This window comes from Choloepus didactylus, chromosome 2 (assembly GCF_015220235.1).
Source record: "Choloepus didactylus isolate mChoDid1 chromosome 2, mChoDid1.pri, whole genome shotgun sequence".
NCBI classification, from domain to species: domain Eukaryota; kingdom Metazoa; phylum Chordata; class Mammalia; order Pilosa; family Megalonychidae; genus Choloepus; species Choloepus didactylus.
Window position 1 is genome coordinate 231,183,474 of NC_051308.1, and position 17,452 is coordinate 231,200,925.

General features: G+C 46.6%; 1 protein-coding gene across 1 annotated transcript; it reads right to left on the reverse strand.

Moving 5' to 3' along the window:
- Positions 1-9,873: 9,873 nt before the first annotated feature.
- Positions 9,874-17,414, reverse strand: MRTO4 (MRT4 homolog, ribosome maturation factor). Its single transcript, XM_037828356.1, has 8 exons — positions 17,387-17,414; positions 15,762-15,820; positions 14,731-14,834; positions 13,936-14,017; positions 13,553-13,620; positions 13,097-13,248; positions 11,926-12,002; positions 9,874-11,776 (listed from the first exon to the last, which is right to left on the reverse strand). Exons 1-8 carry the CDS (start codon positions 17,412-17,414, stop codon positions 11,627-11,629), a joined length of 720 nt encoding a protein of 239 aa, XP_037684284.1. The 3' UTR covers positions 9,874-11,626.
- Between the last annotated feature and the right edge of the window lie 38 nt (positions 17,415-17,452).

The window sequence follows — 17,452 nt, forward strand, 5'->3', positions numbered from 1 at the left end:
GGTTTGGCTAAAGAGCAATGGTTGCTGAGGACTATGATAAGCGTTCTTTAGGTGTGTGGATGAAGGGAGGGAGAGGAGTAGCAGGGCTTGTCCAGCAGCTCCTGAAAGGCCTCTCTATTTGAGAGTGATTTAGAACTGGGTCTTGAGAGGGAGAGGAACTCTCCAGGGGAAACTGCAGGTGCAGAAGGAAGCCTGGAGACCTGAGATCCCTGCCTGAGGGCCTTGCCTCAAGGAATTTGGGCTTGATCCTGTAGACAAGGAGAGACAAAGGAGTTTCATAGAGGAGTGAAGCCCTCTAAGGTAGGGACCTGATCAGCTTTTAGGGAGAATCAAATAGGGGTTAAGAGGGAATCAAGCTCCCTGCCTGACTCAGTTTAGAAATATGCTTTCCTTAGGCTACTTTTTATCAGTGTTTTAGTGAGACACATTATGAATAATTTCAAAAACAGTTTCTTGGAGGCAAGTAGGGAGGATTGGTTTACCATTGGGGCTAAACCATGATTTAATTATGGCTTATAAAAGCAGCCAGCATTTTTCCATTTTTTTTTTTTTTTAATCTCCTGAGGAGGAGTATTTTGTTGAATCTCAAGGAGTGAAGTTTTTTATTTCTAATAGAGTTATTTCATTCAAGAGTCATTATAGAAACAGGTATAGGACTAGAATTTGTCACTGCATTTTTTGCACCTGAATCTGCAATGTGGTTGCCAGTGCTTTTTTCCATATTTGCCAGACAGTGACCCGGGCTTTTAATTATAGCCAAAGCCTTTGTTAACAGTATGGCATGTAAAATACCATCATGTAAGAGTTTTTTTGTTTTTTGTTTTTAAAGTTTTCCTCTGTTGGAAGTTAAAAATCTTTGTTTCCATAACATCCCCAATTCATGAATAATCACCAACTCATACCGATTCTTAGCTGTTTTTATTTGCTGTTTTTCCTTCCACAAGGATGCAGGTTCTCATGAGAGCAAGAAGTTCAGCTTGCTGGGCTGTTGTAGGATTAGGTGAGGAATTTGTTCTTATGTTTTTATGATTAGAGTGTTAGGCAGTATGCCCCCCCCCCCCTAGAAATTCTGCAAGTTTGCCATAACATTTAAAATTTAAACTTTCCCACTCCCAAGTCCCTGCTCTCAAGCCAGCCAATGGAAACCTGCCAGCTACCTCCTTCTCCAAAATAGCCACTGAGAAGCTGCCAACCTAAACCTGCAAGCTCCCCTTCCTTGGACAAAGAACTTCCTGCCAACCAACCTGTATAAGCCCCACCTCTCCCCTCGCTCGGGCTGTCACAATCTTAGGCTCCAGCCCGCCTGTGCAGGGCTGCACAGTAAAGCTCCCTTGATCGAATTTTGGCCTCTTCTTTTCCCAGTCGAAAAACCTAACACAGAGGTAATAGTAAATCCAACACAGTAGATTCCTAAATTATCTTTAAGGTTGGAACCATCTGTGTATCGATAGTATTTGCATTGTAAATTGGGTTTTCTTGTAAATCTATTCCAGGGGTTAATAGTCAGTTAAAGATGTGCAATCATGGGGAGCTTCCTCAGAAATGGTAGAAAATAAAGTAGCAGATTAAGATTGTGACAAGGAGCAAAGAAGAGCTTGGGAGGGGAAAGTAGGTTAATCTTTAGGTAGAGAGGGCTTCAAGAGAACGAGGGACATAAATTGTTAAGGGAGGTCCCATAATTAATTTTTCAGTTGATCCTAAATGTTTTGCTGTCATCACCTGGACCTCATGCAAGCAGGAATTCCCTTCCCTGTGGTGTTCAATTGGTGGTGGTGATATCCTACAGGAATATGTTGCTCTCAGTGCTTTTGTGCAAGGGAATCAAAGATGTTCACCTTTCATTCATGGACAAGGGGAACACAGGGTAGTCTGTCATTAGGGTGCCCCAGAGCAGGATGCTGTGCAAACTGTGCTTTATTTCCTTAAAGGAATTTTGACTAATTTCATCCCAAATAAGGGGCTCAATTAGTTCAGTTTTAAGCAAAGCAAGTAAAGGTTGAGCTATCGAAGAAAAATGAGGAATCCAATTTCTGCAATATTCTTCCAGGCCCCAAAACTTGACTTGGAGGAGGGAAAAGTTAAGAGGCACTTGCATCGGGGATATGTGGGATAGAAAGAAGGAGACCCCTATCATTAGGTGATGTGGACCATAAATTGGTTAGAATAGTATCTAAAAGAGAGTGGTGTCTAAATTTTATTTCTTTGACTGAAAGGACAGGAATATTTATGGGACTTAAAATTTTATTTCTTTGACTGAATGGACAGGAGTAGTTGTGGAACTTAATTCCTTGTCCTGGTCTAATGAATCTGGTTCTAAGAATTCTAAATTAATGTACCCCTTTTGGGAGAAAGATAGGTGTGCTTGAAATAATCCAAGGAAATTTCTTCCCAGAAAGTGGATTGCATAGAGGGGACTAATAAAAATTGATAAGTGTCTTGTAAAGATCCTAACTGAAAAGTAATTGGGGGAATTAAAGACAGTCCTGGGTTTGTTGGAGACTCCTACTATTTGAATTGTTTCTGTGCTCTGGAGAGAAGGGTTAAAGAGAGTGGTGGGATTTAAGAGAAGGTGGTCCTAGTATCTATTAGATCTGTATGCCCTCCTTTCCAACTGTTTCCAATTATTAGAGAGATTTCACCTAAAGATGTGAGGGAGACAACTGGAAAAGCCTCTGCTGTTTCCCAGGACAGGCTAGCAGTCACGCTGACTCTTTGCTTTCTTAGAGGGCAAAGAGCAATAGGGGGTATTACTGCTGTTTTCTGGAAATTTGGGAACATCTCATTTCCAATGCCCAGGTTATTTCCAGTAATTACAAGTAGCATTGTCCCTAACCCTGGTGCCTAAAGGGTTGACTGGGGACTTACTTAGCAGCTTGTGCTGGTTTGTATATATTATGTCCCCCAGAAAAAGCCAAATTCTTTAATGCAATCTTGTGGGGGCAGACCTATTAGTGTGATTAGGTTGGAACCTTCTGAATGAGTGTTTCCATGGAGATGTGACCCACCCAACTGTGAGTGACACCTTTGGGGTGTGATCCCTTGATTGAATGTTTCCATGGAAATGTGGCCCCGCCCATTCAGTGTGGGTCTTGATTAGTTCACTGGAGTCCTACAAAAAGAGCTCACACACAGAGGGACCTCAGAGCAACTGAGAGTGACATTTTGAACAGGAGCTACAGCTAAGAGAGGACAAAACGCCCTAAGAGCAACATTTTGGAGACCGCAATTTTGAAATGCCACCTGGGAACAAGTGGACACCAGCCATGTGCCTTCCCAGCTAACAGAGGTTTTCCGGATGCCAATGGCCTTTCTCCAGTGAAGGTGCCTTACCCTGGACATTTTCTGGCCTCCAGACTGTAACTTTGTAACCAAATAAACCCCCTTTATAAAAGCCAATCCATTTCTGGTATTTTGCTTAACGGCAGCATTAGCAAACCGGAACACAGCTGTAATTAGAAAATCGTGGTTTCTGCACTGTATATTTGCACTGTGCAAATCTGCAGCCTTTTAAAAGATATGATCTCATTGATCTGTAAAATTTACTACTATTAAGTTCCATAGTGGCCAGTTTTAGTTGTTTACATTTTAGAGTGGTGCTTAGTTCTTCCGAAAGGCCATTAACAAAAGTAGAATTAAGGGTGATACAGATTTTGGAGTGGGTATGCTCAACACCTGAGAATTGTTTATTCAAGTCCATTATAACATTCATCTATAGGCTAGTCAGGTTTCTAAGTACATTGTTGGGTGTTTTTCCATTTAAAATTATGGAAAAAATTTCAGGTATGCCTCATGACCTTCCTTAGCTAGCTTAAATGCTTTGGTTTTGTCAGTATCTCTAAATTTTGAAAAGTTCTTTAATGTCTTTTTTCCAATTTGCTTTGTTTATCTGGATTTTGGCATGACCTTCACTGGCAGTCATGTAAATTAATTGGCAAAGGTCTGAGTATCCAGGCTTTTAAGTCTGAATGTTAAGATTGAATTCTTTTGCAACCCCAACCCCCCCCTCCCTGGGTCTTCAGTCAGATTTGGGAAATCTTATCACCCTAAAAGGGAATTTAGGCTAAACTAGGACCTAGAATGGGAGGGCACGAGGGGTTTAAAGGAGGGTTAGAACAGTCAGAGTCAGGAGTTCCAGATAATTTTTCAAGCTTGATAATGTGCTTAGATAAGTCTTTGTTAGTTTTTGTTAATTTAGTATTGTGTCTTGAGAGAGGCAATTTAATTGGCTTCCAAGTACCAATTAAAATAAGTATCTCATTCATGTTGCTTAGATTTAGAGCCTCCATTTTCTAGTTGAGCATGCAAATATACCAATTTAGGCATATCAAAAGATCCTCAATGTGGTCATTATACTTTAGGATTTTCCCTAGAGTGCCAGCTCCAGCGGGGTAAAATTTTACACGAGGCAGGACCATAATTTTTGAACAAGAATTGAGCTGGTGTGCCAGCTGTTGGTGCACCATTAGATTTCCTAGATGGGCTGGACCCCATTCTTTCAGTTAGCTGTGGTTGTGAGCAATCCTAGGGCCTAAGCCTGAGAGGAACTGTCGGGGTTTGGGGCAGGTGTGATCTTTACCGTGTGCCTTTCAGGGGATACTTTCATGGGACCACCTGAGAAGTGCATCACTGACTGCATTTCTCTGTGTTGGAAAGGAGAAGCCCTGACATTTTTGGGTTTTCTAGATGTGGGAGCTCAGATGATTATGATTCCTGGATCTGAGAGTTTCAAGTATTAAATTCACATTTCATGGTTCAGGATTTTTGTTACCTATGGCCTGAGACAGAAATTAACATGAGAGCCTTTGAGTATTTTGTCTGGAGTGCAATGGTCATTCCCTTATTGGACTGCATAATTGATGGTCATTTTGAATTATTTGAGGAAGATGCAAATGCTTTGACATGCTACCTAGAAGCTTTCATGATTTCATGTTTTAAGAATCATGTTTCTTAAAACATGATTTCATGTTTTAAGAAATTGAGCAGAGGGCATTACAGAAACTGCCTATACTCTAAAGCCTATACCAGTCAAGGAATTACAAGAGCACCACACGTTAGGAGAAAAAAATATCCTTCTCATTCAAGGATTTGTACAGTGCCCTCTCTCGGTTTAAAGGACTTATCTTTAAAGATATCTTTTCAATATCCATTTAAGCTAATGTCAGAATCAAGCCATATGCCTTCACCTGGCAAGCCGTGCAGCACCTGTTCTCTGATCTTTCACTGGGTTATTTAAAATACCCCTGGAAATTTTCATTATTGGGTCAGGCAAATCCTACTGCAATAATATCAGCTGACATATATCCACACATTCTATTACAATAATGAAGTTCAGGGGCATGTTCTGATATTGGTCCCCACGGAAGAAAATACTCTCATCGCACACCATCCAAGCATAACTGGGCAAAAATGGACAGGCCTGGAATAAGGACAAAATCCAAACCATATCCCTCAAGTCATCTTTATGTGGAGCCATTGGGCCATTGCCAATGACATTTCATTACTTTTATAAGACAGGTTTTTGGCTCCTGGCCCCCAACCATAAAAGACAAAGACCTAAACTATAATAGTCTGGGGAAAGCACATTATTATACACCTGAGAAGTCTATTATTAAATCCTCTGCACTAAGTTATCAGACTATATGGGAAAGGAGTCTCCTACAGTAAAATGCTTAGAAAGTGGTCCTGGCATCAGTAGAAGCCCTACTTTTAGGTTCTCTATCTCATTCAAAGCCCAAGGAATTACAGGTGTCTGTAACAATCACATAGCTAATTGGAGGCTTTGACATTTAAGCACTGTTGGTTATTTGCTTTCCTCTGAACTTTGGACTTGAACTTCCTGCTGATGAACAGTGCATGCCATTTCAGCTAGCCCATTATTAGGCATTAATAGGAGATACTCTACCACTGAAGAGAATCTTTTGACTCTTCCCAGCTTTCTGTCCTTAGTAAGTTCTTTCTGAATAAAACACACATGTAAATTGGGTCATGTTCTATTTTTCCCATCCATTCTCTTTCACTTAAAAAAAAAAATTATCTGCCTTCTTTTGGCTCAGTTGAGCATTTTTTTATGATTAATTTTACCCTACCCTTGCCTTAATAGTCATATATCTTTATTTTTTTTTAGTGGTTGCTGTAAGTTTACAGTTTACATGTTAACAGTCCATTTTCAAATACTATTACCCTACTCCACACGTAGTGTAAGAAGCTTAAAACAATATACTGCCAATTCATCCCTCCATTTCCTTTGTGGTACTGTTTTCATATATTTTAGTTCTGCCTTCATTATAAATTCCACAATACATTGTTGTTACTTTTTCTTTAAACATTCAAGTATCATTATTTTTCATCTTTTTATTAATATGTAGTTTACATATTGTTCACCTTTGTAGGATCTGAAAGCTTTGACAAATGTATTCAGTCATGTAACCACCACAACAATGAAGATATAGAACAGTTCCATCACCCCACAAACTCCCCATGCCCTTGTGAGCAAGCCTTTCCTCTACCAGCAGCCTCTGGCAGCCACTGATGGGTCTTCTGTCTTTCTAGTATTGCGTTTGTATGAGCGTCATCCAAATCGAGTCGTCAGGTATGTATCCTTCTCAGTGATTCTCTCACACATTACAGACTCACCCATGGTTTGGTGCATATCAGTGGTTCATTCCTTGCATGCATGCACCACAGTTACTTTATTCCCCGGTTGAAGGACATTTGGGTTGTTTGCAGTTTTTGGCAATTACATAGGTTTTCATTTCGCGTTGCATAGATTGTTCCCTTTTACTGGGCGTCTAATTATTGAATCTGAAAGCCCAGTTAGTAAACACCTGGGACTGGGATTGCTGGTTCACAGAGTAAATGCATGTTTAACTTTATAAGAAACTCAATTTTCTCTTAAAAGATTAAAAATGAGAGAAAGTCTTTAAAATTTACCCACAAGTTTACATTTCCAGCACTGTCCACTTTTGTGTGTAGATTCAACTTTCCTTCTGTCTAAAAAACTTCCTGTAGTATTTCTTGCAGTGAATGTTCGCTATGTATGAATTCTCTCAACCTTTGTCTGAACAAAGTCTGTGTTTTGCCCTCATGTTTGAAAGGGTCTCGAATTCGAGGCTGACAGTTCTTTTCTCTCAGTCCTTTAAAGATGTCTCTTCACAGGGATGCAGCCTGGAGCCTGTGCTAGGCCCAAAGAAGAAAATCACAGGGCCGACGCCTGAGACCTCATTCCTGAAAATGGCCGGATTCCAGGAGCCCTAAGCACGCAGGAAAGCTCTTCTGGAGAAGACAGGATACCGGAGTCCGTTCGCGGCGAGGGAAGGTGGGGGAGACACGGCAGGGAGGCCCAAAGCATCTCCGCCCCAGCCTCGGCGTCCTCCGGTTCTTCCGGCACCTGCAGCCAATAGAAGGCTCACCTACTGGAAGCCCCGCCCCGCCTCCTACGCGGTGACGCACCCCCTGCCGGCCTCCGATCGCTCCGCCCAAGCCGCCGGTGGGCGGGGCCTGGGGCACCCTTAGAGGGAGGCCTGGTCTCGCGCGGTTTTGGTGCCGTGGGAGGCTGCGGGCGACGCTTGGCTGGCAAAGTCTCGCGTCTTCTTCCCCGCCGCGGGCCGCCGGGACACAGTTGCTGTCGCAGGCGCGGGCCATCTCGATGCTGGACTCCATGGAGATGCGGCGCCGCACGGAAGCGGCCGCCAGGGCTTCCTGCAGCTTGCCCACCCCGAGCTGCACCCAGCCTTCGTTCACAGCGCACAGCGACCGCGGGCCCGAGAGCATCCGGGGGGCGGGTGGCTGCGGCCGTGCATTGGCGACCGCTGACATAACGCCTGGCGCCGCGCCGCCGACGCCTGACTTTCCCCAGCCGTCCACCGGCCCCACTCCTGCCTTTCCGCGATCAGCACGGACAACTTCGTTAACCCCCCGGAGCGTCGCTTCAGGCCCACCCCGCAGCCCTGTGAACCCCAAGCTCCTCAGATCCCGTGCCTGTTAACCTCTTGACTACTGGATGCTGCTTTCCCCAAATACCTTTTCTCTTTTGAGATGGTAGCCTAGGACCCTCTCCACTGCGACGCCCCAACACATCTCTGGGGCACCGAGGCATTGGAATCTTGGAACTATTGAGCCCGTACCATCACCTCTTTCTGGTATCTACCATGCCACCCCCCCCCCCCGCCCCTCGTCATGCAGTCCCCTTGAGTGGCGGCATCTGTAAGAATCCTGACCCACTTGCCCAATGCCATTACTTCCCAGATCATACTTTGGAACTGGAGGGTGATCATTCCAGCCGTGCTCTGGGCCCTAGATTTTGTCCCGGGTAGCCCAGCTGTTTGGGTGCCTCCAGGCCTTGGAGGTGTGTGTGTGGGGGTGGGGTGGGGTAGGAAGGTGGGTAAGTTGGGGTAGGGTTAGTACAGGGAAGCTGGGGAAAGTCTGACTCCACTATGTGCCAGGCTCTGTCTGAGACTAAAAGAGGGAAATTGACATTAACCCACTTTGGGGAATTCAGATTCCAGAGAGGACTGGGGGCCTAGAAGAGGGAACATTTCCTGGGAGAGGGAGCCATTGCAGCCATCTTCTCTGAAAAGGGAACATAGGAGTCAGACAGGCAGGAGCATGGGTGTGCAAAGGCAATGAGATGCGGCAATACTGAGTGTGTTGGAAGAACGTCCCAAGGGCAGAGGTACCCGCAGTGGATTTGTGTTGGGGCAGGAAGGCTTCTCTTAGCCTGATGCCACTGAAGTGCTTGGGGTAGTGCTTGGCACATGTGGCAGGCTCAGAAATGCTGGCTATTCTTATAATGGGAAGGAGGCAAAATGTGCTGTGAGTCAATCCTTTTCTATGTCCTTCCCCACTCTCCCCACCCCTGCCAAGGGTATCTGGTAATCCTGGCCAGGTTTAGGGACCATTGCTCTAAGTGGAGCTTCCTAGGCCTCACCCATGGAGGATCAGCTAATGGGTTTTCCTCTTGACTACTCTTTCCAGGTTAGAAAGCATAATCAGGTCCTTTATCTTTGCACTTTCATTCACTTTATGGGACTGATATGGGATGTTTCCTTTTCTCAGGAGACAAAGTGAGAGCAGGGAGGGGAGGTGGCTCAGCCAAGGCCAGAACCAGGACTGGAAGCCAGGGGTCCTCTCTGTGCCCCAGAGCACACAGGTGTGGTGCTGTACTGCTCAGGGGCCCTGATTTGCCCAGTTGTGTTAACACCTGGTGAGCATCTTAAACCTGAGGATTCCTGCCCACTGCCTGCCCTGCCAGATCCAACTATGCCCTGAGGAGGGGCCCAGGAACCATACACATTCTGATGCTGTTAGGTAAAGCTTCCACCTGCAAAGACACTACTTGCTCCTTTGATGCTCTAGGGGTTAGGGTGGGGGTGGCTAGCCACCTCGGTGACCCCTCCCCCCACCGGGAGCAGCCCAGCTTCTGGAAGGAGCACCCCCTCCCACCCCTAGATAATTGTGTGGTGAAGATCCTGCAGAACACTGTGGCTCCAGTGCCCCCAATATGACATCAGTGCCTTCTGTGGGTACACCACCACTCCGAGGGCCAGGTAATCCAGCTGTCCCCGGGGGTTAGCTTCTGCTATGCAGGGACTGGGAGTGGAAGAGGTGAGAGCTATGCAATTGTCTGGCTGTTTCTAAGATTACTCCTTTTCTTCCTCTGAACATTTCTCTCTGGCCCAGTTTTTTAGGGGGGCTAGTCCTGTTCTCAGAGAAGACACTTAAGTGCCAGGTTACAAATACTGATTCTTACAATGATCTATTAAGTATGGTTATCTCAATTTTACATATGAGGAGACTGCCTCAGAGAGGGTATTTCCCTTAACCAAGGTCACACAGCTACATGCGGTAGGGAATGAGCATAAGTTGCCTCAGAAAGGTATATTTTATTTTCCTTTAGCATTCAGTCTTCCTCTTGCTGCCCATTCTGCAGTCCATCTCCCATGTACAGTTTAGTTTCCCTTTATTCCTGCTGTCCTCTTCCCCTAACACTTTCCTCCAGCTTGGGCATTAGAAAATGATTGCCCTTTACTGATCACCTGCTACGTGGTAGGCCAGGTGCAAAGTATGTATGTTAAAAAATTTGTAATTCCCCAAACTGCCTGCAAAGGAGGGGAAGTTTGAGGCTTAGAGGGGTCAGTCAAGTAACTAACTCAATTTTATCTAGCTGCTGAGTGGCAGGAATGAGTGGCTCTCCAGTTGGGTCTGCTGAAACTGTAGTAGCAGCAATTTGAATTCTTTTTGGAATAGAAGGCATAAAGAACCAGGAGCTGCAGGCACACAAAAGTGTTGAAGTCTGGCTGTCCCTTCTTATAGGGCATGTGGTCCATGGCAATATGGTTCACCGGGCATGTTCAACTTGGAGCAGCTGGACTAGAACTTTGGGGAAACTGAGGAAGAGCCCCTGGAGCTTGCTGTCATGGGGCCTTCCTTTGATCAAGCCTGGCATTTGGCTGCCCATGAATGTCAGATATTCCCACAAGGCCTAGACCTGACTTAGGTGGCAGAGGGCACCCTCCATCACCTCTTTATTCTCACCCTGGGCAATTTTTGCCTAAAGCTGCTCTAGCGAGTTCTTTCCTCATCATCCAGTGGGCAAGTTATCTTTCTATATTTTTGCAGTACTCCCTGTTGCCTTTATGATGTGGAAAGCCTGCAGCTAAGCTCTCCTTGGGCATTTGTTGTCTGAATAAAGCAGGCTCCATGCCTGGCTGCAGCCCAGGCCTGGAGAGAACCTGGTGAATGTGTTTCCTGTGCTGCCTGTTCCTGTCCTTTCTAAGGGCTTGGGAAAAGGGGGCAGAAGTGTGGACTGAAGTCTCCAAAGGGCAGAAGCAATGGGAGATGTTGGGGGCACACTGCCTTGTGAGGGTCTTCCCAGCCATCTGTCCTGAATGCAGCCTGATCTTTCAACAGTGAGGGCTAAGGTGGCACTCACTCTTCTATGCATGACAGAAAATAAAAAGGAGCCATATATGTGAAGTAGGTCTTCCCTCATTCAGAAATACCCTTACTGGATATTTAAAACTGGAATAATTTGGGCAAAAACCTACCACTAGAGGCACCACCAAGAAGAGTAAAACCTCTGAGGGGCCTGTGGGCAGAAAGAACATCTTTGAAATGTCCCTGGCTCTGAACTTCAGCACTGGCTTCACTTCCAACTCAGCTAAAGCCTCCTGTCTTGCCCTGGCTATCCAGAAGGAGGACAAGGGCAGCTGAGGGCCCCCCCCGCCCCTGAGTTGGATAAGGGGAGAAACTCCAGCTCTGGTAGTTGCTTTCCACCAGCCCCAAAGCTCCCAAGTTGCTCTGGCCGTGGCACTCACCCAGCAGCTGGGAGTAGATGCTGGGTCTTGAGCTGCACAAAGGGCATCCTGAGAATCCAGACACAGGCACAAATCCAAAGGCCCCCTTTTTTTTTTTGGTAAAAGGAAAAGCCCCTTTTGTTGCTACAGGGAGAAACCCTGCAGGTGCAGTTTTTATTTTTCAGAGAAACAGTCAGTCCTTATTGTCCCCCTTGTCTTCACCCACAGCAAAGGTGACAGCGGCTCCCTCTGGAGGCGGCACCAGTCCTGCGTGGTGCAATGCGGATGAGAGTCTGGACTTTCGGGGAGGCCCGTGGTTCCAAGCCTTCCAGTCAGTCATCATCTTCCTCCTCTGATTCTTCTGCCGACTCAGATGCACTCTCTGGCAAGTCCTCTCCCATCTGTTCAAATCTTCCGGAGTGTGCATCCCACATGTATTTGATGGTCACCTTGAATTCAGCCATTTCATACCCAAGAAGCTTCTGCATGAGACCAAGGCAACAAAGGGACAGGAGGAGTGCATGTTACAGAAGCTTGGAGAACTCTTCTCAGCAGGGGAAAGAATAGCAGCTGGCCCTCCTGCCCTGCACCCCAGGTGGCAGAAAGAGAGCCCTGAAAGGCCCAGACTCACCAGGACGCGGGCCTGCTCTGGGGTCAGCACATCCCCCTCCTTGCACACCTCGTGGTCGGACAGCAGAGTCACCACACCTGCAGCAGGGGAGACCCCAAGTGCTTCTTTCCCTGAGCACCAGCATGTTCTGCCTGCTGCCCAGCACTGGAAGGCGTATGGGTGGCCACGTGTCCTCCCCACAACTCTAAGACATCCAGGGCAGAGTTAGGCAGCAAGTGGCTAGCTGCTTGTGTGGCTGGCTGGGGTAGTGGGTGTGTGCTGGTTTGGATATATTATGCCCCACATAAAGGTATGTTCTTTAATGCAATCTTTTATCTTTAATGCAGTCTTTTGATTAAGGGGGAATCTCTTGAGTGTTTCCACAGAGGTGCAATTTACCCAACTGTGATATTTTTGATTAGGTCATTTCCATGTGTGGCCCCACCATTCATGGTGGGTCTTGATTAGCTCACTGGAGTATTTAAGAGAGAAGCTAAGAGCGGATACAGACCCAGATGCTTGCTGATGATCAGTGATTCTTAGAGATGTGGACAGAAGAATGTCTGGAAATGCTAAGCTAAGAGATTAAGCCCAGAGTTTGCCCCAGAGAAGCTAAGAGAGGACTTCCAGACTCTTGGAGAGAAACACCCTGGGAGAAACAAGCAATGACACACAGGAGCTGAGAGAGAGGAGCTAAGACAAAAGCCCAGAGACATTTTGGAGAAAGCCATTTTGAAACACAACCCGGGAGCAAAGGATCAGCAGACACCAGCCACACGCCTTCCCAGCTAACAGAGGTGTTTTAGACACCATCGGCCTTTCTTCAGTGAAGGTATCCTCTTGTTGATGCCTTAGTTTGGAAACTTTTATGGCCACAGTACTTTAAATCTGTAACCTAATCCCTTTTTAGAAGCCAATCCATTTCTGGTATTTTGCATAATGGGAACATTAGCAAACTGGAACAGGCTGCCTCCCTCAGTGTCTCTGAAGTGCTGTATTCTGGCTGTAAATCACCACCCATGTTTTCCCCCAATGATGAGGTGGGCACCATTACCCCATTTTCACGACACAACAGAGGCTCATGGAAACAACTCGCTGAGCAATAAAAGGGAGGGTGGAGGCCATGGGCCTAGGAGGCTGTGCTCCTGGCCTCTCCCCGCTGGAAGCTTTCAGCTCCAGGACTCCCCCATACCTCTCTTGAGGGCGGTGGGCAGGCCCAGCTGCCTCAGCTGTGGCTCCATGGAGTGGGGGAACTGCTCCAGCGGCCCAGGATCCAGGCTCACTGTGAAAGTGGCTTTGTTACCAGCTCGGGCGAAGTCCATTTCTGTGTATTTTGTGAACCACCTTAGGGAAAAGTGTGGCAGGAAGTGAGGTTCTTGGTTGGACCACCAGCCCATGGTCATGTTAAACTTCTCTGAGAAGTTCATGGTGACCCTGGATCTCTCCTCCTGTCCATCTCAGCTGCTGGCCTGGAAAAGGTAACTGGTGAGAGCAGGACGGCTCTGGACAGAATCCACTTTGCTCAGTCACAGTGTTCTAGGAACCAGTCCAATTTGACGTCCCCATGCTGCACAAATTCCCCAGATTATTCCTTTCCCTGAGTGTTCTCTGCCCTTCGTTTTCCATAATAATCCTTAAAAACACTTACTCATTCACTTCTTCCTTAGTGCGGTTGGTGAAAAGGAGACCAACTTCACCCCTCAATTTCTTGCTGACCTACAAACAAACAGGAGGCTGACTGGGTCACATTAGGAGCAGTGGGTCTCAACTTGGGGGTGGGGGTCTATTTGTCCTTCCGGGGACATCTGGCAATGTCTAGAGACATTTTTGGTTGTCACAGCTGGGGTTATTGGGATAGTGGGTGCTATTCCCTGGGCCTGGAAGTTAAGGGTGAATTCAGAGCTTTAATCTAGGCCTTGGTCTCCCTGATCTCAGGGGCAGGCCAGATTGCTGGGGCCTCTGTCCCAGGAGAAAAGCAGGAGAGAAGGCAAGTTCAATATGGTCCCTCTTAACACAGGACCAGTGACTCACCTGGTGCAGGTTGTCTTTATACTCATCGGATGGGCTTCGACCCAAAGCCACCATCATCACCTTGTTTTTGCCAAAGAACATCCTGCCAAGAAAAAGAGGTTCTGTGAAGGAAGTGGCCTGTGCAGCCCTTCCCCCAGCTAAATGCAAACCAGCTCCAGTCCCACAGGAGTGTGTGACCCAAGGCCCAGGTGGTTACACAGGAGGTGTGGACAGGCTCGCACGTCTTCCATGCAGCTTGCCCATGTGTCCTGTCCCAACTCAGGGCCCCTTTCATTATATTCCTATCCTTATACCCTGGCACTTGCAACATTTTGTCTAGTAGCACACTATGAGTATGATTTGACAATCACCTCCTTCTGGCTGGGTATATTGAAGGGACATGAAAACCAGAGTCATCACCCTTAATTCTCTTCTGATTCCAGCCAAAAGACAATAACTTGCCATGTGGTATAGGCAGCCTCTTCTTGGGCCAATGTGTACATTCCAGTGCTCATCGTTAGATTCTAAACATGAGGTAGTACACCTCAAAGGACCAGATCCCAGGGTTAAGGGAGCCAGTTCTCCCAAAGGGATCAGCTATCAAGCGCTCCCTGACCAAATACCGAGACCCTGTTCCACAAGGAGCAGTACCAACAGTTAAGAGGTTGCGCTGCTCAATGGCAGCATGTACTGTGTCCTCAATGAGGCATCACTGGCATGACTCAGGTACCCCAAAGGCAACTGACCCTGTGCTTTGACTGAGAGCAGCCTGCCCTTTCACCACCCAGATGGTCCCTCTTCCCATTGCCTGCTCACCGGCTGTGCTTCCAGGCATTCCGGATGTCCTTCAGCTTGCTGTTCCTCATGTTGGCCACAGAGAAGACGAAAAGGTACTTGTACGTGTCCACACATTTCCGCAGCTGTGGGACAATTCATGGGGCTCTGGGGTTAAACGGGTGGCTTGGGTTGGGCAATGTTCTGGCCTCAGAGGGGAAGGAATCTCCTCTTGGTCCCTTAGAACTATGGAATTTCAGTGTTGAAGGGCACTGATTTGGTTGTTTCCTTCTTTCCCCCAATACTGAAACCAAGATCACTAATTACAGGGGCTCCTCTGGGACGAAGCAGATATGATTTCAGAGTACATGGGAAGCTGAGCCACGAATCAAGATCCCATGTTCTTTCTCAGGTTTCTGACTTATCTGTGGTCAGTGCTGGTATTGACCACTTCTCTTTGCTTTGCCCATTAATTGTTAACACCTTAGCAACACTAATCCACACTAGGAAAGCTCCTGCTAAAAGGAGACGTACAGGGCCTCAGCCATCACCTTGAGGAATGTTTGTCTAGAAGATTCTGCTCTCACTGGGCCTGCAGACCAGAACTGGCAGGTCAGAAGCAGTGCAGAAAGTGGGCTGATGAGGAGTACAGCTTTGCAGTTACCCAAACGTGATAACTCCTTAGCCTTTTCTTTTTTTAAAAAACCAGCTGGTGACTCTGGTATACTACCTAAATTTCCTAGCTTTTTAACATTGGATAGGCTAACATGCCTCTGTAAACTTCAGTTATCCCAGTTACAAAGCAGGGATAACAACACCTAATATCTTGGTAAGTTTCAAGTCTAGAGCAAAATAATACATATTAATCACTCAGTGCAGTGTAGGGCACGTAGAAAGAGCTCAATCAAGGCTGGAAATCACGACTATGGCAGCTATTACTGGTGCTGCTACTGTAGGAAGACAGGTTAGATCAGCAGCTTGGTATCTCTTTTTTTTTTAATAGTATGTTCCCCTGGTCAATAGTCTTATAAGATAAACACAAAGTTCTGGAAAAATGGACAATAAGCTCTTACCTCTTCTATCAGGTTCTGTTTCAGTTCCAAGCCTTTCTTGGCAGTTTTAGTTAAAGAAACTAATACAAAGAAAAGAAAAAGGGAGATGATAAAATACAAATCTGAATGGCCTTGGAGATTCATTTTCTTCTCCCCTTTGGTAGCTTATCTGCGAGCTGCGGCCCAATTTGTCCCCTATTGAGAAAAGTCTGGTGTTTTGCCAGATCTGACCAGAGCCCTCCACTGAATCAGATCATTCCACAAATACTTAACAGAGCATCAAATGCAAAGCCCTGGATACCCCCAGGAAGGGTCCACCTCTTATTCATCCTGCCTGGCACCCAAAGGCAGACATAGCTCCTCTTCACAAGGCATGCAGAGAGGCAATCATACCTGTCAGCAGTAAGTGCAGCAAGGGATGATACACAAAATACAGCTGGCTACTTCTCATCTACATTGCTACCTTAGTCCAGCATAGCATCTCCATCTTTTTGATTATTGCTGGGCTCACTGCTTCCATCCTTGTCCTCTGCCCCATACCTTCCCCAGTCTATTCTCAACAAGGCACCAGAGTCACCATGTAAAAGTAAATAGTTATTCCCTGCTGAAAGCCCTCCAATGGCTGCCCCTTTCACCCAGGTGTGAAAGCCAGGTCTTTACACAGGGCCTATAAAGCTCTGCCCACTCTGTCCACTCCTCTATCTCCTACTCTTGTTCACTCTGCTCCAGCAACTTAAAGCCCCACATTCTTACTGTCCTATAACATGGCAAGCATGCTCCTGTTTCAAGGCCTTTGCACTTTCTGTTTTCTGTATTTGGCATAACATTTTCCCAGATAACTCTTTGGATTGCTCACTTCCTTTCCTCAGGACTCTGATCATCTGTCATCTCAACAGAAAGGCCTTTCCAGACCCCATTATGTAAAATGTTTCCACCTTCCGTTTACTTCACTTTTTTTCCATGGGACTCAACACTATCCTATCTGACAAACTATTTACCCAGCTTTTAGTATGATTTTCCCTTATTAAAATGTTAAGTTCAGTGTAACTTGTATTCCCAACGCTTAGAAAATGCCAGCCATGTGGTAGGCCCCTAAATATATTGATTTAATGTGTTAATGCCAGGGTGAGGGGGACCCCCCCCCACAGTAAGTGTAGTCAAGTATGGTGTCTTAGGAGGTGATCTATTAACTGATAACCGAGAAGTTGCCAGCTAGCTATACGAAGAGCGCGATATAAAAATTCCAGGCAGAAAGAATTGCAAATGCAAGGGGTTAAATGCGGTAAATTTCCTGTGCTTAAGTAAGGCAAAAACGGCTAGGGTGGCACGACCGCAAACAGCGAAAGGAGATAGAAAAGGTGAGCCGAGGCGAGACTGGGCACAGGCAGTGTACCCAGGAGCTATTTCCCGGCCCACTAGGCCTTGGAAGAGCGCTCGAGGACTGCCAAAACAATCTCAGTTTCCTTGACCAGAGAAGACTCCGGCCCCCTTCGATGCTCCTACCCCCGAAGTCTCCACGCCAGCTCGCAGCAAGCCGCGGAATTCCCAGCGTCCTCTTTGGTACCTCCACCACCCAAAAGTCCCCACCGAGGCTGGCAGCTGGCTAATCGTGCTCCCCACTCGGTACAGGGAGACCCTTCACTCACCTTTCTTGTCGCGCTTGGATTTGGGCATCGCGCTGAAACCACATGTAGCGAAAGGCGGACCTAACT